Source organism: Bubalus kerabau, chromosome 12 (genome assembly GCF_029407905.1).
Source record: "Bubalus kerabau isolate K-KA32 ecotype Philippines breed swamp buffalo chromosome 12, PCC_UOA_SB_1v2, whole genome shotgun sequence".
Classification (NCBI taxonomy): Eukaryota; Metazoa; Chordata; class Mammalia; order Artiodactyla; family Bovidae; genus Bubalus; species Bubalus kerabau.
In genome coordinates, this window is record NC_073635.1 from 34869223 (window position 1) to 34895867 (window position 26645).

The 26645-nt window shown below is 46.4% G+C and overlaps 1 protein-coding gene across 1 annotated transcript in view; it reads left to right on the forward strand.

Annotated features, from left to right (window-relative positions):
* The window catches only part of MIPEP (mitochondrial intermediate peptidase), an 85197-nt gene that overhangs the window by 40890 nt on the left and 17662 nt on the right, over positions 1-26645 (forward strand). The window contains exons 15-16 of the mRNA XM_055542534.1: positions 5035-5109; positions 7883-8002. Coding sequence (XP_055398509.1) covers positions 5035-5109; positions 7883-8002 — 195 coding nt within the window. The remainder of the gene's footprint in view (positions 1-5034; positions 5110-7882; positions 8003-26645) is intronic.

Genomic DNA, 26645 nt, shown 5'->3' on the forward strand with positions numbered 1-26645 from the left:
TGTTAGCCTCTTGATCTTCATACTGCTTCTTGTCTTAGAAGAGTGTCTTCTTTTTTTTCTGGTGGCTTTGTAACCTCTAGCCATATTACTGATCACCAGAGATGTTGTCAATTCAAGAGAAGCTACACTTTTCCCATAATTTTGTCTGTTAGCCGTACTGAAACGTTTCTTGCTCTAGTTATCTTTCTTAGAAAATATTTATCAAGCAGTAAATAATAGAAATTAACGTTATTTTGTGGTTTTTTCTTATTTAATTTGTCCAGCAATGGGTGAAGTAGGTGGCACATAATTTATCCATACTTTGTAGAAACTGAGGTTAAGTAATTTGTCAGAGGTCACCCAGTAATACTCAAGCCAGTATGATAACATTGTGGGTGTTTTCTTTTTCCAGTTTTCCCTAGTTAAAAGTCTCTTCATGTCGTAGGAAACGGTTTGTGCTTCTTACACAGCATGTTTCACAAATTGAGACCCTTGCATTGTGTTTCTGAGTGCAGGTACAGCACGCTTCACAAATCCAGGCCCTCGAGTTGTGTTGCTCAGAGTGCAGGTCCGTTGTTGCATTGTGGCCTGTTGAGTGTTGCGTCATCACGAGCCTGAGCCTGTTGCCTTCGTTTGTGAGTCAGCCCGAGGCTAAAACTGCCTCAGATCTGTTTCCAGGGAGTCACACCGCCTTGTAATAAATCTTCTCTTGTCATCCTCCCAGGAGAAGTGAACACGGACTGAAGGTAAAAATTATAGAGCAGTCAGAACTGAATTCCTTTTGGCAAGTTAAGTTGTTTTGAAATGTTTCTTCTTTTCAGCTTTAATGCTTCTCAGGTATGTCTAGACAAGACCATTGAACCGGAGGGCGGAGACGGGTCTGACCCCAGCCCCACCGCCATGCACAGGTGGCCTAGGTCAGCCAGCGCTCATCTGAGACTTGTCTGCTCTTTTATATAAAGTAAACAGAAACTAAAAACTAATAGCTCCCTACTCACATCAGAAGTTCTAGTCAAATTTAGTAATATATGCAAACTGAAAACAAAGTATCATTGGAATTTTTTTTAGAAAAAATGGAAGCTAGACTCTTGCACGTCACAGTGTTGTTCCATGTTGACTCGCAGACTTTGTGAGAGCCACGTGGCTGCAGTGGGTGTTCCTCTGGGCCTTTGCTGACGCTGTGTAAGCATTTCTAAAGGTCCTCTCCTCGTGTATCATCTCAGTTTGTCAGAAAACACCAGTGAATTCAAGTAAGAGGCGATGCCCTTTGCTCTGGGTTTGGAGCTGAGACTCGGTCTCTTTGGGCCCCGGCAGTGTAGCAAAGCGGGCAGCTTGAGACGCCGCATCAGCTTGTTTCCCAGCCGTAGACACATGCCAAGGTCCTGGCGCAGAGCTGGGACCCGGCTGCGCGTGGAGGCTGCTGACTCTGGGCGGCGCCCTCGGTGTCCGGCCGGCCGGCCGCCTGAAGGCCTGTTGCTGTTGGGAGTGCCCGTGCCTCAACACGCCTGCATTTTTAGACCCAGCGTGTTCCCAGGGGTCATCGGTGGTAGGAAAACAAGGGTTTGTGCAGAGGACATCTTCACTTTGAATATTATACAGCTTCTATCATAATATGTTTTCTGAATGCTCATAAATAAGCCAGATACTTAATCGCAATGACTTGGCTCTGTAAGAATTTGATGCCAGAACTTGTAATGTGACGGACCGGTGAGCTGTCAAGTGAGCGAAGATACCTGGCAGATTTATGAGGTTTCGTGCTTACAAGGCAGGCTCACGGGGGACCATCAAGAGGACACAAGTCAGGCCAAGTCTGCCAGCACGCTTGCACTTCTGACAATAGTTCAGAATCTTACCCCAAAATGTGCTTTCTGAATGTAATGGGAAATCTAGTATTATTTTCATGTTTCTGTTCCCTTGTGCGGGCGCAGATGGTGCAGCTCTGTTCATTCCCAGAGTGCAAGTGAGCAGCCTCTTCCCTCGCTGGGGCCCACAGGCTCTGTGCAGCTGGGATGCTGTCGTCCAGTCCTGGACACTGAAGAGGGAAGAGGGGGCCATCCCCCTGAGGCCGCCAGGCCTGCCTGTCTGGTCCCCTTTGGCAGTGTTTAGAAGACACCCGAGCTGCCTGGGGGGAATGAGTTTCTTCCAGTTAGTCTACACTTTTACTCAGTTGAATAGCTGTTACCTCACTGAATCATTGGGCTTCCCTGATAGCTCATTTGGTAAAGAGTCCGCCTGCAATGAGGGAGACCTGGGTTCGATCCCTGGGTTGGGAAGATCCCCTGGAGAAGGGAAAGGCTACCCGCGTCAGTATTCTGGTCTGGAGAATCCCAGGGTCTAGTCCATGAGGTCGCAGAGAGTCGGACACGACTGAGCGACTTTCACTTTTCACTCACTGAATCTTTAGTCATTTTTTGCGGTGGTTTTCTTTTTTTTTTTAATCCTGATCTTACAAGTGAGAAAGCAGGACACCCAGAGCTGTGCCTGCCGTCGGAAACAAACACGCAGCCACGGAAAACACCGGCCCCAGTGCGGCCGCCCCTGCCTCACCCCAGGCTCTGCCTTCCCACGGTGGTTCAGCTCGTGAGGTCCAGACGGTTTCATTTTGCTCACCTTCACCTTGGTTTGTCCAAGGGCATCTCACGCTGTAATATGCATGAAATACCTGCGATCTGGTTAAAACACAGCTTCTGACGCGGGTGTGGATGTGTTTGCAAGAACCGACCCATCACTGTCTGTGATGGCTGAGTGCCCTGCGGTCACCCTGGGGCTCCAGAACGTACGTCTGAGCCAGGCATTTGGAGGAAGTTGTTACCTGAACGGAACTCGGCCCCTGTGGGCCGTGGGGTCTCGGTGAACACCCCAGCCTTGGCGCTGACCGCCAGCAGGCTGCATCGACACTGCTGGAGTCACGCAGAGCTGGATCTCGGTTCTTCCGGATCTCAGCACTAGTATTTTTAAATCACAAAGGACAAAGATAATTGTCGAGGGATTCATATTGAATTATTGAAACAAATGAGGGTTGCCCTAACCCCAGCCTCGCGTCCGCCTCTCGCCTGTTTGTGTCGCAGGTCCCACTCTGCCCTGTGTCCCTTCAGGCTGTTCCACGTGAGGGCTGTGAGCCCTGTGCTTGGTTTCCTTCCTGGAGCCCATGCGGCTCCAGCTGTTTCTGGTCCACAAACAGGGGTGGTCTGCTGGGACTCCACACACACCCTCCCCTCCACCACACACACACTTTCTGTCCCTCAGGCTGGAAGCTGCGCTTGCCCGCAGGAGTTTCCATTGTTTGTTGATGAATGAGAAAATGCCGTCCTTCCTCATGGACTGTTTTTTTAATATGAAAATAAGACCATTAAAGCTTTGTGAATCTGGAGAAACCCAAGTACAGCAGCCATCCTGTCCACGTGATATAAAGGAAGGTTTAAGAGACAAGAGCTTCCCGATGCAAGCCACTCGCGTGTCTGACGTCACTAAACCTCAACATCTTAAGATGCTGTTGGAGGAAACTCTTGGCTTAGGTTGGGAAAACCCAGGACCTTACCTAGCACCGAAGTTACACACTTAAGCTTCCCCCAGGCTTCGTCTTCACTCCTGAAAATTGCATTTTTCGGCTGGTTTGCTGTTCTTGTGGCCAAGTGGAAAGAGAAGAGAGTGGCCTGGCTGGCTGAGCCTTCACCCCACACTGCAGCAGTCATGGCTGTACTCGTGTTTGTTCACCTGTCCTGAGGTGTGTCCTGAGTGTCTGCTGTGGGCCAGTCCTGCCCTGGGCCCTGAAGAGACACCTATATGGATGTAGAGATACAGTGTGCACACACATGCACACACGCAGGGCGGGGCCTGCTCCCCTGCCAGCAGACAGATCACATTACCACTCATGGGTGGTTCGTCTCTACAGCCACAGTGCAGAGTCACCTGCCACAAGTCTCTTACATGATTTGTTTTTCTTTAGAAGGGCTTTTAATTTAGATTATAAATAGAGTTGTATAAAATGGCAGCTGTCTTCAATAAGCACCAGTATTGGTGATTTTAAAGTAGACTAGTTGACCAAACTACTTCTTCAACTATTACTTGTTTATTTCTACGAGAATATGCAATGTTCTACCATTAGGCCTAACTAGGCCCCAAGAGGATGCCCTAAATTGTGTAGGGACGTTAATTATACTGAGTTTCCAAGCCCTGGAATTCTTGCAGGTTGGAAAATAAAAAAAGACGCAGTTCATTATTGTGGTTATTTGTTGGGCTGTCAGTTCAGCTCCAGTACTGGCAAGCTCCACAGACTAGGACTTATCCCTTGGCTCTGTCATCTTTGATTCCTGTTGTCAGTCATTCAGATCAGTTCAGTTCAGTCACTTAGTCGTGTCTGACTCTTTGCAACCCCATAGACTGCAGCACACCAGGCTTCCCTGTCCATCACCAACTCCCAGAGTTTACTCCAACTCATGTCCATTGAGTCGATGATGCCATCCAACCATCTCATCCTCTGTCGTCCCCTTCTCCTCCTGCCTTCAGTCTTTCCCAGCATCGGGGTCTTTTCCAATGAGTCAGTTCTTCACATCAGGTGGTCAAAGTATTGGAGCTTCAGCTTCAGCATCAGTCCTTCCAATGAATATTCAGGACTGATTTTCTTTAGGATGGACTGGTTGGATGTCCTTGCAGTCCAAGGGACTCTCAAGAGTCTTCTCCATATGCTCTTAAAGGTCAACGGAGCACTTGAGTGGGCTTTCATTGCTAACACAGGAATGGAAAAAGCAGTAACTTTTCCTAAGGTTTTAACTAGATTTTTAAAGATCAGTGCCAATGTCTTATTTCCCTACAATTGTATATTTTCATGTACAAATATCTGTTTGACAGTTACGATTTTTTGAAATTCAGTGGAGTGTATTCATCTTTTATCTTGTCCACAAAAATATTTCAAAGTTGTTATTTTTAAACCATAATGAAGTTGATTTTTTTAATTTGATGTTACTCTTAACTTTCCTGCCTCAGAAGTTCATACTTCATAGTGTAATGACTTATTACGCAATTTACTCATGTGCACATATTCTTTTGTTTTTTCAGTCGCTGCCCAGAAATATGGTGTCTCGGCTTTGTGAATCTAAAAAGGTCTGTGCCGCAGCCGACATGCAGCTTCAGGTGGGTGTGTGCCTTTGTTCTGAAGTTTTCCAGGGTCATTATTCAAAATAAACGTACGACTTGAAATTCTTGCCAGTGCTACCCATTTATTATAATAATTATGCTTCCAAAAGATCTTTCATCTGAGTTCAAAGAACTTGACTGACCTTGACTCATTTGGTCCTCCAACCGTCCTTAGGAAGTGGTAGTCAAATAAGGTTATTTCCCAATTTCAGTGGAAAATCAAAGCATGGAAAAGTTACGTGACTTCTCCTGAATGGTGCATTTCAGCAAACCAAGTTAGATCTCTCTGTTCACTCTATCTCTTTTTACTGTGATTTATCGATTTTTGTTGGCTATACCATGCAGCTTGCGGGATCTAGGTTCCCTGACCAGGAATTGAACCCAAGCCCATGGCTCTGAAAGTACAGAGCCCTACTGGACTGCCATAAATTCCCTCACTTTGTGTTTTTCTCAAAAATGTGTGTTTTTAGATGAGAAGTTTCAACAGTAAGAGGTGTTAGTTTTTTTTATAAAATTTGAAGCCAGTGTTGCAAGTTTCCTAAACCATTTGGACGTCAGGTCTGCATGATCCCAGATGCCTTGGGTGTTTGTGATTTTTGAGATTGTTTATAGAATTCTCCCTCTTCATCAAATCTTGAGAGTTGTGTGAACACAACCAAAATGCCCTTCTTTCATCTCAGGCAGTATTCACTTTATAATGATCCAGTACCTACTTAAAAGTGTCGTCACTATAAATTGCTTTATAGTTTTGTCAAATCCAGTCCCTAGAAAGTAATGAATGAGCTTTGTTTTTTTGGACCTTAAAACATACATTTCAGTGAAGATGCTGTTGCTATAGATGAAACCATGGATTTACATTATTCAGTGTCTCTTTGTATCATATCTATTTGGAAAAAGATTTCTGAATTATTTGAAAGGTTTACATTACTTGGCAACAGTCTTTTGATTTACATGTGTGTGTCATGGGCATCCAACCTTTTAAAAGGCAGTGTCCTGGCCTCCTTTGCAACACTTGTTCCAGTGATTTTCTTTTAAAAGAGAAAACCAACATTTTGTACAATCTCCCATCCTCCAGAAAGAACAAGAAGAGAGAGGAAGAGGAGGGGTGCTGAGGGCTGGAGGAGGAGGAGGGGAGGAAGTCCCCGCCCTGAGGGTCTCCCCCTGCTCTCCTGTCCCGTCTGTCCCTGAGCAGCGGGGACAGGCCCCCGCCGACCCTGAGCAGCAGGACAGCCCAGGGAAGAGGACACGAACTGTCTCAGGGCTCTAAGCGAGTAGCTTATAGTGCTTTTTAAGTTGTGCTTTTCTTTCTGTGCATTACTTTTAACAACAGCCCCAGTTTTGGGGGGCTCTGAGGTTCTTGGTCCCAGGTACACAGGATCCCCTGGCGGGCTCATAGCTCAGCCTTGTTTGCTTCATCAGCAAATGAGTGTGAAACATATGCACACTAAATTTATTTTGCTGTTTTTACAGTTTTTAAAAAACATCATTCCATGCTTATGTCTTTCGTTTATGAAAGGCATAATTGAAAAAACAAAACTTTTGAATTCCAATTTGTTTGTAGATTGGGCCAGAAAAACCCACTACAGTTGAAGTTAGAATTTAAGAATCTCAATTTCTAATGGTTTATTCTGTTGGAATATGAATGTGGATCAGTAATGTGGGCCCCTCTGAGTCTCTCTGTGCATTGTTACTCTTCATAGAATATGGAATGGAAAGAGCTGTATTTAGTATATGTTTAAGTTGCCAGTTAGAGCAAAGCAATATTTATCTTTAAGAAATGTCTGTGTTTTTCCAGGGAAGGTTTAAACTTGACTTTATAATTTAGAGCCATAATTCTATATCTAGATGAAGCCAGAAGTTAGAGGTCATTTAACTTTTTTCTTTTATCCAAACTGATCCTCACTGCTTTTAGGTCAACAGCTGCACATTCTCTGCAGATTCCAATTTTGAATCAGAAAGATACATATCAGAAGCATAATTGCATGACAGGATTTTTTTCCTTTGAAAATAAAACATTTTCTACTTGTTTCCTTCAGGTAAACTTCCATCAGTGTTTAATATTCAAGTTAAATGTTGCAGAGAAAAAGCACTTTCAATTTTTTGTACAAAATTCAGTTTTCAGAACTTGGTAAATAAGCAGCAGTTTGGCTTTGTTCTCCTATCGGGTTTCAGTGGCCTCTGTCCTCTCCTGGTGGGAAGCGAGCCTTCCCTACTGGTCACCTTGTTAAGCCAGGGTGGCCCCGCCCGGCAGCTGCGTCCTATGTGCCCGGACCCCTGGGTGGGGTCGGCCTGGTCCTGGCCCCAGACACTCCTGCAGCTGCTCCTCCATCCTTTGTGACAGCCGCTTCCTCCTCCCTCACCCGCCCCGCTACCTCTTGTCACCAAAATAGGTCCTCACCCTGTCATTTCTCTCACTTAATTATATCAGGATTCCAGGAAGAAGCCAAAGAGAACTTTTCATGTTTCCAACTATAAATGTTTCCAAAACTATGTAGAGTTTTGTGGTCACAAATTTAATTTGCTATACTATACAAAAAGTACCTTATAGACAGGGTTCAGGATTTTTTGATATTCTTAATCGTGAGGAGGTTGAGAGCTTCCCTTTTCATCACTGATGTGGTATGACATGCAGAATAGCCTCAGTCCACGACACTGATGAGCGCGTGCCCCACTGCGGCCCCTGGCTGTTGTGCTGCGCGCCCCTCAAAGCTCGGCTGCCACGCGGCGGATGCGCGCGGTGCCCAGACTGAACGGCACCTACGCCCCTCAGGTCTTCTATGCCGCCCTGGACCAGATCTACCACGGGAAGCATCCGCTCCAGAGCTCGACCACAGACATCCTCAGGGACACCCAGGAGCGCTTCTACGGCCTGTCCTACGTCCCCAACACTGTGAGTCTGGTGTGAGCCCTGTGTATGCCATTGGGTGGGCACAGGTATCAAGTTGGGGGCTGTGAACCTGAACGGCTCTGCTTGGCGTGGAGGCTTCCTGCGGGGCGGGTGCCGGGAATGCCTGGTCGCTTCCGGCCCCCAGCTGTCCTTGACATGTGCTCATTGTCCTCCTGCCAGCAGCGTTCCTCCTGGGAAGGTGGGGGTGAAAAAGGCCACTGGAGTTCGTCTCTGGGTTTTTTTTTCGTTATTTTTCTATGATAAGAAAACTACTGGTGTAAGATGACGGCAGTGCTTGCTCCCCAACCATTGTCACTGCAGAGAATCCGAGCTGGTGGCAGGAGTTGGAGGGGCGTGGTTCGTGCTCTGTCTCGTGGAGAGCAGGCACGTCGCTCCTGTTCACTGAGGACTGGGTGCCAGACTCCGTCCAGCTGCTTGGCACACAACTCCCGACTCTCCCAGCAGCCCCGTGAATGGGATGGCTTTCCCACCTTTGGGGGCACACCTGAGGCTCATGCACGTGACCTGTCTTGTCTGAGAGCATGTCGGGGTGAGCGATGCTGCTGGGGCGCAGACCCAGCCCGGCAGCCTTGTGTTCTCATCTCCCGGGTTCCTTAGGAAGCTGGGGTGGGGAGGAGTGCCCAGGGCCCTGGCATGAGACTGGAGTGTTCGTACCAGTCTGGGCCTCAGGGCACATGGGAGCCCGACTCCTAGTGGCTTCAGCAGAAGGAGTGTGTGTCAAGTCCCACACTGCAAGGTGCAGGGGTCGGTCGGCCTGGTTGCCAGTTAGCCGAGTTGAGTGAGTTTCTGCATGGTGGTTTTAGAAGGTTTCTCCTTTCGTATCTCATTTCTTTTCTCCGGAGTTGTCTCGTTCTTAGGCAGACAGCCCTGTCCAGGTGACGTGGTGACCACCAGAAGGTCCAGCTTTGCCTTCTTAGAGAGAGCTCATTGGAAGGTGCTCTATAAACTGGAAAATGCCAAACAAATGTGGTTTCATTTGTTACAGGGTTGAGTGCCAGCATGCGTTGCTCTGAGAGTTTGCGTTAGTCAGGAAACTGTGACCATCCGCCAGATCACCATGTCCTCACGCTCAAACTGGGGGGGTGGGGGGTGCTCATCTTTACCAGACAAGCAGAGTCACCGGAGGTTTCGTCTTCATGAGACTCCCATCTGCAGCATTTGATTGGCTTAGAACCTTCATGACATGTCCGAGGCACATAGTGCTGGTCACGGTACTGTGTGTGTGTGTACACACATATATATAATGTACTGTTTCAGTGTATGTGTGTGTACACATACATATAAAATTTATTGTTCCAGTGCTGTGTACTATTATGTACTTGGATAACAAAAGTTAGCATCTTTTTTGGATAAGTAATATATAAAAATTTAACCCATCTCTGTTTACCACCAACAGACCAAAACACTGTAAATATGGTATTACAGCAAAAAAAAGTAGAAGGTACCTATCAAAACTGGTCTGTCTAGTTTTGATTTTTTAATTTTTTTTTAATATTTATTTGATATTTACAGAAGGAAAGATCACCTCCTCTTTTTTGGAGGGGTGCTGGGTCTTTGTTGCTGTGGGCTCTTCTCTGGTTGCAGTGCACGGGCTTCTCACTGCGGTGTCTTCTCTTGTGAACACGGGCTCTAGGGCGCGTGGGCCCAGTAGTTGTGGCTCCCGGGCTCCAGGGTGCAGGCGCGGTAGTTGTGGGGCGTGGGCTCAGCTGCTGCGTGGCACGTAGGATCTTCCCGCATCCAGGGTCGGCCTGCGTCTCCTGCACTGGCAGGTGTACTCTTCACCACCGAGCCCACCAGGGACGCCCCCAAAGCACCTTGTTCAAAAAATATGTTGTGTTTAATTTCAGTGTCCTAAGTAAATGAAGGGCTGAACCATATTTACAGAAGGAAAGATCTGATATAAAAATACCGATTTTTCTCCAATCTGTACACTTAATGTAATGTCCTTACTTGTTGGCTTGACCCTAATGGGCTGACTGTGATCTCCTGTGGAAGCTGATGGCTCAAGAACAGCGGCAGAAGGGTGGGCTTGTCCGGTCAGGACCACTACCCAGGAAGCTGGAGGATTTAGGACCGGGTAGCGATGCTGTGGGGGTACAGGGGGCACAGAATGGTGGAGCCAAGCCCAGCGCTGCAGCCAGGCTCGGTGTGTTTACAGCTTCCTGACCATCAGCCAACAGCCCTGCAGCTGTGAGGGCCGAGAAGGGACTGCTCAGTTTCAGTGGTGCTGTCCCGATAGATCATCCACTGGGAAGAGATGAAACCTGGATCTGTCCCCTTCTGCACACTAAAGTAAAGTGGGTTAAAGACCCAGATATGAGGAGCAGAGGCTTAAATTTGGGAGAGAGAGTCTATCTGAGTGTTCCTTTTTGTTCCTGTTTGGACTCTGGTGTCGTGCATACGGCACGGAAGACTGTGTCCACTGCATGAGGACCTGAGTCTTCTGTTCAAGAACCAGGTGAAAACAAGTAAGAAGCTACAGGTTGGCATAGAGGTTTTCAGCATTGTAACTGGAAAAAGAATTTTTTGCTTTCTAAATTGTCATTATGGTTTTAAAAAAACAGGTGACATAAAATGTACCATTTGGAAAAGAAATATTTTTTAAAGTGCCGTGAATGTGCGAGAGGCCAGACATGTGCTGTGCCCCCTAGAGTGACCTTGGGGTTGACGGAGGTGAGGAGCAGAGCGAGTCCAGAGCCGGCTCACTCTCACCCATCGGGCACATATGAACAACAGGTGTTGTCTGTGCTTCTCGGTGTTCACCACTGCCCGGTGTTGACTGGGGTGTGGCCTTGTCTGTGAGGATGGTGCCTGGTTTGTTGACTGTGGTGTGGCATCGTCTGTGAGGACGGTGCCTGGCGTTGACTGCGGTGTGATGTCTGTGAAAGTGATCCAGAGGCTGAACTCCTTTATGGACCTCAGAGAAGCATGGTCTCAGGTCCCATGTGCCGAGACCAGTAGAACGATAAAGAGAAGTAAATAGTGAGCCCCAAATTCAGGTAGTCTTATCCCCGGTGCAAGGAGAGGCGCACCGAAGTCTTAGGAATGCTTTCTCACTTAAACTGATCAGCAGCCATGCAGTTAGTAAACAAGTCACTCAACAGAATATGGAAGGGCGTTCTTTGTGTGCAGCCCGTGCCTCGAAGTGGGAACAGGCTGTTTCAGCTGCAGTGTGTGAGGTGAAGAATGGGCTTGGGCGACCCACAGGGAAGTCGTTTCCCCGTGGGGACCACACTGCTAGTGGGCAGAGGGAGCGGGCGGGCTGAGGACCAGCGTGGAAGGTGCCTGTGACCTGGGGGTGGACTGGGCATACAGACCCCACTGGGCGCTGGTGCTGTGTAAGCTTGGAGGGGCAGTCCCCGTGTTGGAAGGGCCACTGGGAGGAGGGGTGCGGTGTGGGGACGAGTGCAGGGGCCAGTTCAGGCTGAGCGGACGATGCCTGTGAGCAGATGTGGGACCTGAGGCTGCAGGCCAGGAGGCAGGGCTGGGGAGCCGCGTAGGAGAGGGAGGCGCACACCCACACAGAGGATGCTGTGAGCGGAGAGCCTGCTGGGTGAGATGAGGAAGGTGTGGGATGGCCCACCCTGTTGGCCTGTCTTCTCGTTGAAACAGCTATTTTCAAGTACCAGCAAAAACTGAGATTTTGAATGTGTTTTCTGCCCCATTTCTACTACTAGAGAGTAGCCCCTACTCTGTTTTTAGGATTAGGTAGCTGGGAGCATTGCTTGTAGGACATCTACCATAGATTTGTGTTCATAGTAGATATACTCTCAGCAGACGAATCACATGGGACCTGAGGGCTTCCTGTCCATTAGCTGCTCAAGTTTCGAGCAGATTCTTAACCTGTGTCACTGCCATTGCGATTCTAAGTGCAAAGGAGCAGGGCCGCCGATCCACAGGTCAGGGTGGCGCACGGCCAGCTGTGAGCCAGCCTTCATCCAGTGTGCTCTCCCCGGCCAGCTTTCCTTCAGGCCGCCTGACCACACAGAGCCGGGGCCAGCGGCAGCGGGCGGCGAGTGGAGGGGGTGGGCGCACCGGGCTTGTGTGCTCGCAAGCAGTGTTGTGCTCTGGTTGGTTTTCTAGTTTCAGAAGGGAGGTCACAGGCACACCTGCATGGGGAAGATGCCCCTGCTCCCGTTGGTGGGGCTGTGTTTTCATTAGAGCTTGTTTGCTGTCTTGTTCACTTGATAACACTTTTGAAGAACTTCTTTCTCCAAAACAGATATGTGAATGTGTACAGAAATCCTTCTCCATCAGAGGGCAGACAGACTGAAAACCACAGTCACAGAAAACTAACCAATCTGATCACATGGACCACAGCTTTGTCTAATTCAATGAAACTATGAGCCATGCCCTGTAGGGCCCCCCAAGATGGATGGGTCATGGTGGAGAGTTCTGACAAAACGTGGTCCACTGGAGAAGGGAATGGCAAACCACTTCAGTATTCTTTCCTTGAGAATCTCATGAATAGCATGAAAAGACAAAAAGGTATGACACTGAAAGATGAACTCCCCAGGTCAGTAGGTGCCCAATATGCTACTGGAGATCAGTAGAGAAATAACTCCAGAAAGAATGAAGAGATGGAGCCAAAGCAAAAACAGTACCCAGTTGTGGATGTGGTGATGGAAGTAAAGTCTGATGCTATAAAGAGCAATATTGCATAGGAACCTGGAATGTTAGGTCCATGAATCAAAGCAAATTGGAAGTGGTCAACAGGAGATGGCAAGAGTGAACAACAACATTTTAGGAATCAGCGAACTAAAATGGACTGGAATGGGTGAATTTAACTCAGATGACCATTATATCTACTACTGTGGGCAAGAATCCCTTAGAAGAAATGGAGTGCCATCATGGTCAACAAAAGAGTCCAAAATGCAGTACTTGGATGCAGTCTCAAAAACGACAGAATGATCTCTGTTCGTATCCAAGGCAAACCATTCAATATCGCAGTAATTCAAGTCTATGCCCTGACCAGTAATGCTGAAGAAGCTAAAGTTGAACAGTTCTATGAAGACCTATAAGACCTTCTAGAACTAATACCTAAAAAAGATGTCCTTTTCATTATAGGGGACTGGAATGCAAAAGTAGGAAGTAAATACCTGGAATAACAGGCAGATTTGGCCTTGGAGTACAGAATGAAGTAGGGCAAAGGCTAATAGAGTTTTGCCAAGAGAACACACTGGTCATAGCAAACACCCTCTTCCAACAGCACAAGAGAAGACTACACATGGACATCACCAGGTGGTCAATACTGAAATCAGATTGATTATATTCTTTGCAGCCAAAGATGGAGAAGCTCTATACAGTCATCAAAAAAAGACCAGGAGCTGACTGTAGCTCAGATTATAAACTCCTTATTGCCAAATTCAGACATAAATTGAAATGGGCTAGTGAAACCACTATTACCGCACAATTGCACTCATCTCACACGCTAGTAAAGTAATGCTCAAAATTCTCCAAGCCAGGCTTCAGCAATATGTGAACTGTGAACGTCCTGATGTTCAAGCTGGTTTTAGAAAAGAGGAACCAGAGATCAAATTGCCAGCATCTGCTGGATCATGGAAAAAGCAAGAGAGTTCCAGAAAAACATCTATTTCTGCTTTATTGACTATGCCAAAGCCTTACACTGTGCAGATCACAATAAACTGTGGAAAATTCTGAAAGAGATGGGAATACCAGACCACCTGACCTGCCTCTTGAGAAATCTGTATGCAGGTCAGGAAGCAACAGTTAGAACTGGACATGGAACAACAGACTGGTTCCAAATAGGAAAAGGAGTACGTCAAGGCTGTATCTTGTCACCCTGCTTATTTAACTTGAATGCAGAGTACATCATGAGAAACGCTGGACTGGTAAAAACACAAGCTGGAATCAAGATTTCTGGGAGAAATATCAATAACTTCAGATATGCAGATGACACCACCCTTATGGCAGAAAGTGAAGAGGAACTCAAAAGCCTCTTGATAAAAGTGAAAGTGGAGAGTGAAAAAGTTGGCTTAAAGCTCAACATTCAGAAAACGAAGATCATGGCATCCAGTTCCATCACTTCATGGGAAATAGATGGGGAAACAGTGGAAACAGTGTCAGACTTTATTTTTTGGGGCTCCAAAATCACTGCAGATTGTGACTGCAGCCTTGAAATTATAAGACGCTTACTCCTTGGAAGGAAAGTTATGACCAGCCTAGATAGCATATTCAAAAGCAGAGACATTACTTTGCCAACAAAGATTCGTCTAGTCAAAGCTATGGTTTTTCCTGTGGTCATGTATGGATGTGAGAGTTGGACTGTGAAGAAGGCTGAGCGCTGAAGAATTGATACTTTTGAACTGTGGTGTTGGAGAAGACTCTTGAGAGTCCCTTGAACTGCAAGGAGATCCAACCAGTCCATTCTGAAGGAGATCAGCCCTGGGATTTCTTTGGCAGGAATGATGCTAAAGCTGAAACTCCAGTACTTTGGCCACCTCATGCGAAGAGTTGACTCATTGGAAAAGACTCTGATGCTGGGAGTGATTGGGGGCAGGAGGAGAAGGGGACGACAGAGGATGAGATGGCTGGATGGCATCACTGACTCGATGGACGTGAGTCTGAGTGAACTCCGGGAGTTGGTGATGGACAGGGAGGCCTGGCGTGCTGCGATTCACGGGGTCACAAAGAGTCGGACACGACTGAGCGACTGAACTGAACTGAGGGAAACCACTAGACCATTCAGATATGACTGAAATCAAATCCCTTATGATTATACAGTGAAAGTGAGAAATCGATTCAAGGGATTAGATATGATAGAGTGCCTAAAGAACTGTGGACGGAGGTTCGTGACATTGTATAGAAGGCAGTGATCAAGACCATCCCCAAGGAAAAAAAATGCAAAAATGCAAAATGGTTGTTTGGGGAGGCCTTACAAATAGCTGTGAAAACAAGAGAATTGAAAGGCAAAGGAGAAAAGGAAAGATCTACCCATTTGAATGCAGAGTTCCAAAGAATAGCAAGGAGAGATAAGAAAGCCTTCCTCCGTGATCAGTGCAAAGAAATAGAGGAAAACAATAGAATGGGAAAGACTAGAGATCACTTCAAGAAAATTAGAGATACCACGGGAACCTTTCATGCAAAGATGGGCTCAATAAAGGACATAAATGGTATGGACCTAACAGAAGCAGAAGATACCAATAGACCTAACAGAAGCAGAAGATATCAAAAAGAGGTGGCAAGAATACACAGAAGAACTATATGAAAAAGATCTTCATGACCCAGATAATCACAGTGGTGTGATCACTCACTTAGAGGCAGACATCCTGGAATGTGAAGTCAAGTGGGCCTTAGGAAGCATCACTACGAACAGAGCTAGTGGAGGTGATGGAATTCCAGTTGAGCTATTTCAAATCCTAAAAGATGATGCTGTGAAAGTGCTGCATTCAATATTTCAGCAAATTTGGAAAACTCAGCAGTGGCCACAGGACTGGAAAAGGTCAGTTTTCATTCCAATGCCAAAGAAAGGCAATGCCAAAGAATGGTCAAACTATCACACAATTGCACTCATCTCACACGCTAACAAATTAATGCTCAAAATTCTCCAAGCCAGGCTTCAACAGTACATGAACTGTGAAATTCCAGATGTTCAAGCTGTATTTAGAAAAGGTAGAGGAACCAGAGATCAAATTGCCAACATCTGTTGGATCATGGAAAAAGCAAGAGAGTTCCAGAAAAACATCTACTTCTGTTTTATTGGTCATACCAAAGCCTTTGACTGTGTGGATCACAATAAACTGTGGTAAATTCTGAAAGAGATGGGAATACCAGACCACCTGACCTGCCTCTTGAGAAACCTGTATGCAGGTCAAGAAGCAACACTTAGAACTGGACATGGAACAACAGACTGGTTCCAAATCAGGAAAGGAGTACAAGGCTGTATATTGTCACCCTGCTTATTTAACTTATATGCAGAGTGCATCATGAAAAATGCTGGACTGGATGAAGCATAAGCTGGAATCAAGATTGCTGGGAGAAATATTAATAACCTCAGATATGCAGATGACACCACACTAATGGCAGAAAGGGAAGAAGAACTAAAGAGCCTCTTGATGAAAGTGAAAGAAGAGAGTTAAAAAGTTGGCTTAAAACTCAGCATTCAGAAGACTAAGATCATGGCATCTGGTCCCATCACTTCATGGCAAATAGTTGGGGAAACAGTGTAAACAGAGAGAGAGTTTATTTTGGGGGAGGGCTCCAAAATCACTGCAGATGATGACTGCAGCCATGAAATTAAAAGATGCTTGCTCCTTGGAAGAAAGGTTATGACCAAGCTTGACAGCGTATTAAAAAGCAGAGACATTACTTTGCCAACAAAGTCCATCTAGTCAAAGCTATAGCTTTTCCAGTAGTTATGTGTGGATGTGAGAGTTGAACTATAAAGAAAGCTGAGTGCCGAAGAATTGATGCTTTTGAACTGTGTTGTTGGAGAAGACTCTTGAGAGTCCCTTGGACTGCAAGGAGATCCAACCAGTCCATCCTAAAGGAAATCAGTCCTGAATAGTCATTGGAAGGACTGATGTTGAAGCTGAAATTCCCAATACTTTGGCCACCTGATGCAAAGAACTGGCTTGTTGGAAAGACCCTGATGCTGGGAAAGATTGAAGGCAAGAGGAGAAGGGGACGTCAGAGGATGAGATGGTTGGATGGCATCACCACCTGAGGGACATGAGTTTGAGTAAACTCCAGGAGTTGTTGATGGACAGAGAGTCCTGCTGTGTCGCATTCCATGGAGTTGCAGAGTCAGAAGTGACTGAGTGACTGATCTGAACTGAACTGAAGTATAGAAATCCATATAGATATGTGACATTTGTGCATTCAAGCAGATGAAGAATTAGGTCTTTCAGAGGTTTTCATCGGAGATAACACAAGTTTAGTTCACTTTGTATAAAATTGTATCATAGCTTACTGACTTTATGTGCTGTCCAGCATTGATGGTTTTATTTGAAAAGGTCTAAGTTTAAATTAACTGATAAAACACTAAGATAAGGAAATGTGTCTATTAAATGATTTCTACCATCTAAATTAAAATGGCAGGTATTTCCCGATCTGTTATTTTTAAAGGAAGCCTGGTGAGAGAGCTTGATCATTTGAGAGCTTTTATATATAGATCTGAGGTCTGCTTCTGACCTTGGCTCTTCTTCTTCCCTCACACTCAGATGTTGGCTCAGGGAATGGCATAAAGGTTTCTTTCTTTCAGTGTGTTAAAAAAAAAAAAATACTGTCTATTAAAACAGTAGAACTAGACCCAGGGTGGTTCAAAGTTCATCAGTCCCCTTCCAGAGACTCTAGCTTCAGCTGTTTGCTAGAAATCCTCCTTTCTCCTGTTTAGTTTCTTCCGTGGGGAAGTAGTCATGTTTCCTCCTATTCTTACGCCTTGGCTCTTGAACAAATGAGAACAGTCTCCTGGGAGGTGAAGGCATGCCCAGGTGGCATAGTTTGGCGTACTTGACGTTGCTAAGCACATGTTAGATTAAACAGAACAATATTTATTTTTTTTTTCTCTTAAATACAAAGACCATATGGTGCCTATCTAGAAAAACCTAAGTGGTTAATTGCATGTTAAATTCCTTTCCTCTTTTGTTGCATAAACAACTGAGAAAATATTTACCTTCTCTGTCATGCTAGATTTATTTATGACTTTGTAACTAAAACACAGAAGTGTTATAAATTGAAACTTTAATCTCCAGATTGACTCATTTGCTAAAAATTTATATGGTTTCAGTTTGTGGGGCAGCTGCAGCTCTAGAGTTCGCTGATCTAAAACATGAGGAGTCATGACTTACCCGGTGGTTTTTATAACGTAGGCCTTGGAGCCAAGTCACCAACTTTCATTCTCATCTTGGTTTTCATGAACAGTACTATGCTTTAAAAAAAAAAATTTTTTTTTTTGACTGCAGATTCACAAAGGCTAGGTCAAGTGAAATAAAAACCCAGGATACTCATTTCTTCTTCACCAGATAGACTCTGTTTAAACGATACACGTGTCTTTTAGATTTGAGGATGTTTATGTTTCCAGAAGCTTCTGCCCTGGTGATTGTCCAAGTGGATTCTCCTCCACAGTGAACGTGGGCAGGATGCAGGGAGCTTGGGGTCCCAAGGGCTGTTCCCGGTGGCCTTCTACCTGTGCCCTGAGGTCGTGGGGGCAGCACCAGCCCTGTAAGAACCCTCTGGCTGAGTTAGGTTAGTTGATGCTAATCTTGCATTTTAACTACATTTGAGGATGTCATAAGTGCATGTACTGCTACTGCTAAGTCGCTTCAGTCGTGTCCGACTCTGCGACCCCATAGATGGCAGCCCACCAGGCTCCCCCGTCCCTGGGATTCTCCAAGCAAGAACACTGGAGTGGGTTGCCATTTCCTCCTCCTGCTGCTGCTGCTGCTGAGTCGCTCCAGTCGTGTCCGACTCTGTGCGACCCCATAGATGGCAGCCCACCAGGCTCCCCCATCCCTGGGATTCTCCAGGCAAGAACACTGGAGTGGGTTGCCATTTCCTTCTCCAGTGCATGAAAGTGAAAAGTGAAAGGGAAGTCGCTCAGTCGTATCCGACTCTTAGCGACCCCATAGACTGCAGCCCACCAGGCTCCCCCGTCCCTGGGGGGACAAGAACACTGGAGTGGGTTGCCATTTCCTTCTCCAATGCATGTAACCAGAAATCAAAAGGTGCGGAGGGTTTGCAGGTGGTCTCCCCTGCTCTGGGCCTGTCCGGGGGAGTACGTAGTTCTCCCCCTCTCGCTGGAGGATGGAACCTCTTTCCACAGGTGTAGAGGCACTTCTCACCCGTGGTCCTCCACGTATTTCCTTCTAGCACTTCTGTGTCTTGTTTGTTACTTTTATATCTTTGTCTGTTTAAGTTTCCGGTGGTGTAAGTCACCAGATTTGGAACCAACTTTACTTTTTCTAACTGGTTTTTTAAAAACCCACTTCCTCCTCTGATTTGAAAAGGTCTCCTTTGTGAGATGCTAAGATTTGTGTCTGAGTTTCCTTTTCAGGGCTCCTGCCAAGGCTGGATAATCATTTGTGAGGGTTTTTGTCTTTTGTGGTTTATTGGATTGTTTTTTTCTGTTTTTATACATAGGTGCCTTGCTCCACTTTTCCTTCGTGGATCTGCCTGTTCTTGTCACACCGTCTTTGTTTATGGTCTTCCTCTCAGAAGCACCTCATGTATCTTGTTAATGTCCTCCTGTTGTTGTACGGGCTTTTTTCTTGCTCTGGTGAGGGGCTCTCTTACTGCGCCTTCCCCCCTTTTCTAGCTCTCTATCATCGGCACACAGAAAGTTATTTTTACTTCAGCGTGTTGATGTTGTGGCCGACATTCTTAATGAACGTCCTTCTGTCCTTGATGCATGTTTACGGGATCGTAATGGTTTCTAGATACCACTCTATGTATAAATGCATACTTACACACATGTATGAAACCTCACAACATATGTAAGTAATATTTTTGCTGCCCCTTTTCAACATTTCTGTGACCCTTGTGTCCTTCACTGGTCCAGTGGCTTGAACTTTTTTTTTATTTTGTACTGGGGTAGAGCCAGTCAATGTTGTCAGTAGTTTCAGGTGGACCGCAAAGGGACTTAGCCGTACACATACGTGTATCCATTTCCCCCATACGTCTCTCCCAACCAGGCTGCCACATAATGTTGAGCAGAGTTCCGTGTGCTGTACAGGAGGTCTTTGTTGATTATTCACTTTCCATGTAGCAGTGTGTACATGACCTTTCCAACTATCCCTTCCTCTTCCCATCCTTCCCTGCAACTGTAAGTTGGTTCTCTAAGTCTGTGAGTCTATTTTAGTTTTGTAAGTAAGTTCATTTGTATCATTCTTTTTAGATTCCATATATAAGGGATGTCATGTGCTGGTTCTCCTCTGACTTCACTCAGTATGATGATCTCTGGGTCCATCCATGTTGCTGCAAATGGCATTATTTCACTCTCTTTAATGGCTGAGTGGTATTCCATTGCATACATATACCACATTTTTATCCATTCCTCTGCTGATGGACATTTAGGTTGCTTCCACGTCTTGGCTATTGTAAACAGTGCCGCAGTGAACACTGGAGTGCACGTATCCTTTTGGATTGTGATTTTCTCCAGATGTATGCCCAGGAGTGGGACTGCGGGGGCGTGTGGGGCTGTTGTTAGTTTTTTACGGAACCTCCGTACTGCTGTCTCCAGGGCCTGCACCAGTTTACGTTCCCTCCAGCAGTGCAGGGTGTTCGCCTGTCTCCACGCCGTCTCCAGCATTTGTAGTTTGTGCATGTTTTGATGATGGCCATTCTGGCTGGTGTAAGGCAATATCTCATAGTTTTTATTTGCATTTCTCTAGTAATCATTGATGTCGAACATCTTTTCATGTGCCTCTTGGTCATTTGTGTGTCTTCTTAGGAGAAATGTCTGTTTAGGACTTGTGCTTTTTTTTTTTTTTTGATTGGGTTGTTTGTTTTTGATGCTGTTAAGTGTCTTGAGCTATTTGTAAATTTTGGAGAATAATCCCTTATTGGTCACATAAATTGGCAAATATTTTCTCCCAATTTGTGGGTTGTCTTTTTTGTTTTGTTTATTGTTTCCTTTACTGTGCAAATCTTTTGAGTTTGAGTAGGTCCCATTTATTTTTGTTTTTATTTCCACTATTCTGGGAGATGGATCAAAAAAAGATGTTGCTCTTATTTTATGTCAGAGTATTCTTTCTGTGTTTTCCTCTAGGAGTTTTATAGTGTCCACTCTTGTGTTTAGGTCTTTAATCTGTTTTGAGCTTATTCTTGTGTATGGAGTGAAGCAATGATCTCATTTCGTTTTTTTACATGTGGCTGTCCAGTTTTCCCAGTACTATTTGTTGAAGAGACTGTCTTTCCAACATCATGTAGTCTTGCCTCCTTGGTCATGGATTAATTGACCGTTGGTGCTTGGGATTGTTTCCGGGTCCTTCTGTCCTGTTCCATTGATCTATATTTCTGTTTTTGTACCAGCTGATGACTATAGCTTTGTAGTATAGTCTGAAGTCAGGAAATCTGATTCCTCCACGTCTGTTTTTCTTTTTCCAGATTGCTTTGGCTATTCAGTGTCTTTTGTGTGTCCTTAACAAATTTTGATTTTTTTTTTTAGTTCTGTGAAAAAAGCCACTGGTAATTTGACAGGAATTGCACTGAATTTGTAGATTGAGTGGCTTGAACTTATAAAATCACACCAAATAACACTGGAGATGTTGAACACCCTGGTTGTGTCCACGGTTTCAGTGGAATATTTCTGGCTGGATTTGAGAGCAAGCCTGTATGTGTGTTTGAGAGGCTGTTCCCGGGTCAGGAGGCATGTATTCCGACCATGAAGGCAGGAGTGAGGAGTGAGGTGTGGACCCAGGCAGGGCAGCTGGAGTTCGGGGGACGGGGCAGGCGAGGTCACCCCATGTGGTGGTGATACAGCAGATGCTCGATACTTGGACAGTCCTCTGTAACGTGAGCACTGACTGGAGTGGCCATCATGAGGACCAAGTGAGATCATGCATGTGGAAGCATGCAGCCCAGTGCCTGGCACCTGGTGAGAACACAGCAAGTGTTAAGCAGTAGTGTTCTCATCAGTGTTTAACACATGGTTACCGAAGGGGGATTTCATCATTGCATGTGGGGCAGCTGCAGCAGGAGAATCAGGTTCACACATTAAAGGAGATGACCCCTGACCAGAAGGATGGCTGTGGGCCCAGCCTCCCGCGTCCCGTGACAGCACCCACAGCCACATGCTCCAGCACTGTGATGGCGGGGCTGTGCCTGAGAACCTGTGTCCCCAACCAGGTTATTGTGTATGGAGGAGTTTACCATGGAGTTGCTTATTCTCGGTTTGTAGTGAGTACAGTTAGTAATTGTGGAATTGACCACCCTGCTGCATGCTCTATTTAATACACTCGCCCTTCAGGTCCTTCTCTTCACGTGTGTGTGTGTTTTCAGAGTCTCAGGGAAGCTTTGAAATGCTTGCTGATTTATGGAGAGTGAAAGTGAACCAGACTTTCTCAGAACATTTAGAAAAACTCAGACACTTAAAAGCTAAAAAGCATAAAATCAAACTATTTGAAATGATTTACACAATTTCAGCAATAACATTTTTCCACTTAAGCCAGCATGCAGTCTAAACAGCCCTTCATGCGGCTCAGTCCTTTACATGAGCACAGTGGAGGTCTATAAATCAGATGGTAGTTTACATTTATCTCACACTTTTTCTAACTCATTTTCCTTCTTAAAACTTAGTGTATCCTTCAAAAAGTCAAACCAGTTCTGTACAGAATAAGTTAAAGTGAATAAATAAATACATAAGATTCTGGAGAATAATATCTGGCCATGGCTGAGTTTAGAAAAGAGATTTAGAAAGAAAAAAGAGGGCATCAGTTCTTTTCAGCCTTCAACAAGCCATGGCTCACACCCGACCTTCGGGAGATCACAGCTTGACCTTCAAACCCTGGAGAACTGAGAAGAAGCCTCCCAGGGCTCCTGTTGTTACTACCCTGTGAAGTGATGTTACCTGAGTACTTTTATGTAAAAAGTTCCAATAATGCTTAGGTGCTGACTTTTTATCCAACACTTGTTTTGAGTTGCAGTAATAGGCACTGTTGGGCATTGCCCAGGGTTTCCATATGTTTCAAGCATAAATACAGCAGGATTTTTTTGGTAAGAAATTGCTAAAAGCTGTTACATCAGGAATGTTGGAGATTGTTCAGACGAGATCATCGGGGAAGAATGATGACAGGGCGATTGAAAGCAGGCAGCCTTTGTAGTTTCAGAGGCTCAGTCACGTGTTACGTGTCAGTTACTCTGTACAGAATGAATGAAGGGACCGGCCTGCAGGTGATGTGGCATCGTGAGCCCTGTGCTGCACTTCCGGTACGGGCCCCCTCGGGGTGGGGGTGGGGACCCCCAGTTGTGCATGGCAGAACGGGGATGGGGAGGGTGTTCTCACCTCTTTGTAGAAATCAAGTCTCATCTCATCACCCTTAATGAGACACATATCCACAGCAGCCCACTGCGATCTACAAATGAAGTTATAGCAGGCACTTTTAATATGATCCGAAGGGATTGTTCACTGTGCGAATTAAATAAGTTTGCAAAGCAGCAATTATTCACACCAAGGCCATTGGGTACAGATCATGTAAAATTAGTGGTCTGATAGGCAGGAGCCAGTTAAGTGAAGAGTTTCCTGTGTGGACACCAGATTTCACAGGTTTCAGGGACAGCACATGACTGAGAATTAACTACTCTGAGTCACCCATGCACCTCAGCCTGATCCCACGAAAAGTTAATGAAAATTAGTAACATTTTCCATTTTGTGTTTTCACTTCAGAAATTCAGACAGTGTGTGTGTAGTCAGTACATTAATCAGTCATTTTTACCTGTTTGTTGCCATCTTTATAATTTTAGGGATTCACCTAAGTTATCTCAATTAATTAGATCACCATTATGTTTCCATGTTTCATCTGGTAAGAGCATTTCCATCTGAATCGGTTAAATCTTTGTTCTGCTTATGGAGTTGGTTCTGACAGACGCATACTGGTATTTTCATGGAGTTTTACTCTTTTTTTTGCAGATCCTTTTCCCCCACTATTTATATGTAAATAGAATTGACAATGGAATTATTATTTTGGTTAGGTAGTTTGGAGTACTTCTTTTTTAGAAGACTGGGTCCAGTCTCCTTAAAATGAGCCATAAGTGTACCATTAGCAGAGAAAATGGTTTCTAGTTGTCGTTAAGAACTTTATAAAGTTCTCATACTGGTACTGTGGACATCATTCAGACTTCTATGGTAATATGGAGAGGGGTTTGTTTTTGTATACCGGAGAGTAGTGTCAACATCTAGCTCGCTGCTCCACTTGGGGTAGGGTCCTTGTGCGTCAGCTTCTCCCAGCTCTAGGCGGCCGCCCGCCGCCCCGCCGGGGGCCAGCAGCATCAGCACCCTGGCATGCTCGTAGTGTAATGCTCTGACGTCAGCCTGCACAGGGGCTCTCCTTTTTAGCTGTGAAAATAGCTGAGTGGTATGCTTTGATATGTGTTGAAGCCGACAGGATAGAAATTAATTTACGAGTTGTAGGGTCTAGTCTGAACTCAGGAATATGGCATGGGGCTCTGTTTGAGGATCCGTGGGATTTGAAGTCCAGGCGGCTGTAACCTTCACCTGTGTTGGGAACACAGAAGGTCCCATAGTTAGAAATGCGGAGTGGGCAGTACGGAGGAACGGGGTGTTGGGGGGTGGGTGGGGAGCTTGGATTAGGACCCCGGGCTCTGCATCCTGTGTGCTGTCAGTTGGAGTCCAGGTGAAGTTGCTCCGACAAAGCCCCCAGAAACAGCGACTTATCTACTTTCTGACCAGAGTCTTCCAGTGTTCATTTAAATAACAGATCGTGGGCCACAGCCATTAGTTTCTGCAAAAGCCCCTAGGTCAGTAACGTGTTAAGTGAGATAACCCAGCAAGGCAGAGGCAAGAAGGTCGCATCAGGGGCTCCTCCGCTTGTGGCTTCCCTGAGTCCCAGATGTGGGTCTGGTTCCTGCTTCTTCCAGGGGAGCAGGAAGGGAAAGAGGCTGCGGGAGGTGAGCCACTGTCTCCTGAAGCACCTGGTCTGCACTTACACCCACTGCTGGCGCCCGGCCGCCCTGAGTCACCGGAGACCCGGGGCAGTGGTGCAGGCCAGGGCCAGCGGGGATGCTGGGCAGGCCCTGCCCACGGCCTTGACCCGCTTATGCTTTTGAGTCTACTATAAAATAGAAACTGTTAAAAATAATAATTATTAAAAATTATAAAATATTTGTAAAAATAACCTTCCTCGAAAAATTCTCATGAAGACATAGGGATATACTTTAATAAGTATTATTGGTATCCATTCTTAATCTTCAGTTTGTTTCTCCTGTTAATACTTCTGAGCACAGCTCTAATTTTTTTTTCTTTTTCTGATAATTGTCTTTATTTACGGCCACACTGTCGTGGTTGCTGTATGTGGGCTTTGTCTAGTTGTGGTGAGCAGGGGCTCCTGTAGTTGAGAAGCTCGGGCCTCTCACTGCAGAGCACAGGCCCTCAGGCTCACGGTTGCGGCTCCCGGGCTCTAGAGCACAGGCTCGCTATTTCTGTGCTTGGGCTTTGTTGCTCCGAGGCACGCGGGATCTTCCCGGATCAGGGATTGAACCCGTGTCCCCTACGTTGGCAGGTAGATTCTTTACCACTAAGCCAGCAGGGAAACCCAGCCCTCTGTTCTCAAATAGATATCTGTGTGTGTCTTCTCCTGACATGCAACATGTCACCATGCACTCGTGGCTAAGCCAGCTCACGGCTCCTGTGGGTGGGGTGGCAGTCAGGGTGTCGGCCGGGCCGAGGTTTCACCCGGGGCTTGCTTGCTCCACCCGGGTTCTTGGCAGAATTCTCATGTTTGCAAGACTGAGGGGGCTGACTTCTTGCTTGCTGTCAGCTGTTGGACCGCCGAGTCCTGATGGTCAGACCTGCCCGCACTCACGGGGTGGAGGCCCATGCAAGCATCCACAGAGGACGGGGCCTGCAGGGGGCATCCACCACGGTGGCTGGGTTTCTCCTAAAATCGCCTTATTCCAGACAGAATCCCTGTGTGTTTGGTACTGCTGTTTCATGGGTTTTGGTAAAATGTCAGTGGGGACTTTTTATTAGAAATACTTGTCTGTGTGATCTCATGGAAAACATGTACACACATTGATAAGAGAATATTCACCTGAGAAGGCAGGTGTGGCGGGGGTCCCCTGGTCCCCGCATGGTCGGGTGGATGCTCTGGACACCCAGGGCTGGGCCTCCCGCGACATAACCCCAGCAGAGTGCTGCTCGTGCAGGGGGCGGGCAGCCCAGAGGGAGGGCTGCGCACAGGGCTGGTGCATGAGCGCTCGCAGTCTTGCTGTCCTTCAGCCCTGCGCACGGCGGGGGCACGGGGCACGCCGGCCTCCACCAGCCTGCGCGGTCCTGCTGGCCCCTGGCTTGTTGAGTCTGCGAGGCTTGATGGAGAGTGAATCGCACACGAGGAAACACCACGTAGATGCTGTACACAGTCCAAACCTGGCCTCTGGTGCCAAAGCCAGCCTCCAGAGTCTTATAACAACTGTCATGAAGTATAGTCAAGGAATTCTTTAGGAAGAAAAACACCAGCTGTGTTTAAGAATCAGCCTGAGGTCCTGATGTGTTCTTAGTGCCGGGACGCCCTCTTGCTTGTGGGGCGGGTGTTGTTCCTGGGCGCCGGCCTCCTGGTCTCGGTCCAGAGTCCAGCCTGTGAGGAACCACTGTGACACAGCTGTGAGGTGTCCGTCCTCTGTCCACCTGTCCTTCCACCCCGCCGTTCACAGACAGCGGTGAGTGCCTCGTGTGCCCCTGGACCTTGTTCTTAGGGAAATTTCAGTTCTGCGTGTGACCCAAACCAGGCCAGCTGTGGCGGTGCTCGCGGGCAGCGCTCAGGGCCCCGTGCCACGGGGAAGGCGGGGTGTCCTCAGGTCGGCCACACCACTGTCACCAAGGAGCTGTTCGTTTGTTGTTTGCAGCTTAGTCGACTAAGGAGAAGTTGTTTATCTAGTTAAACGTTTATTGTGATGGTGAAGCTTCATACTTTATTTTCCAGGGTGTGAAAGG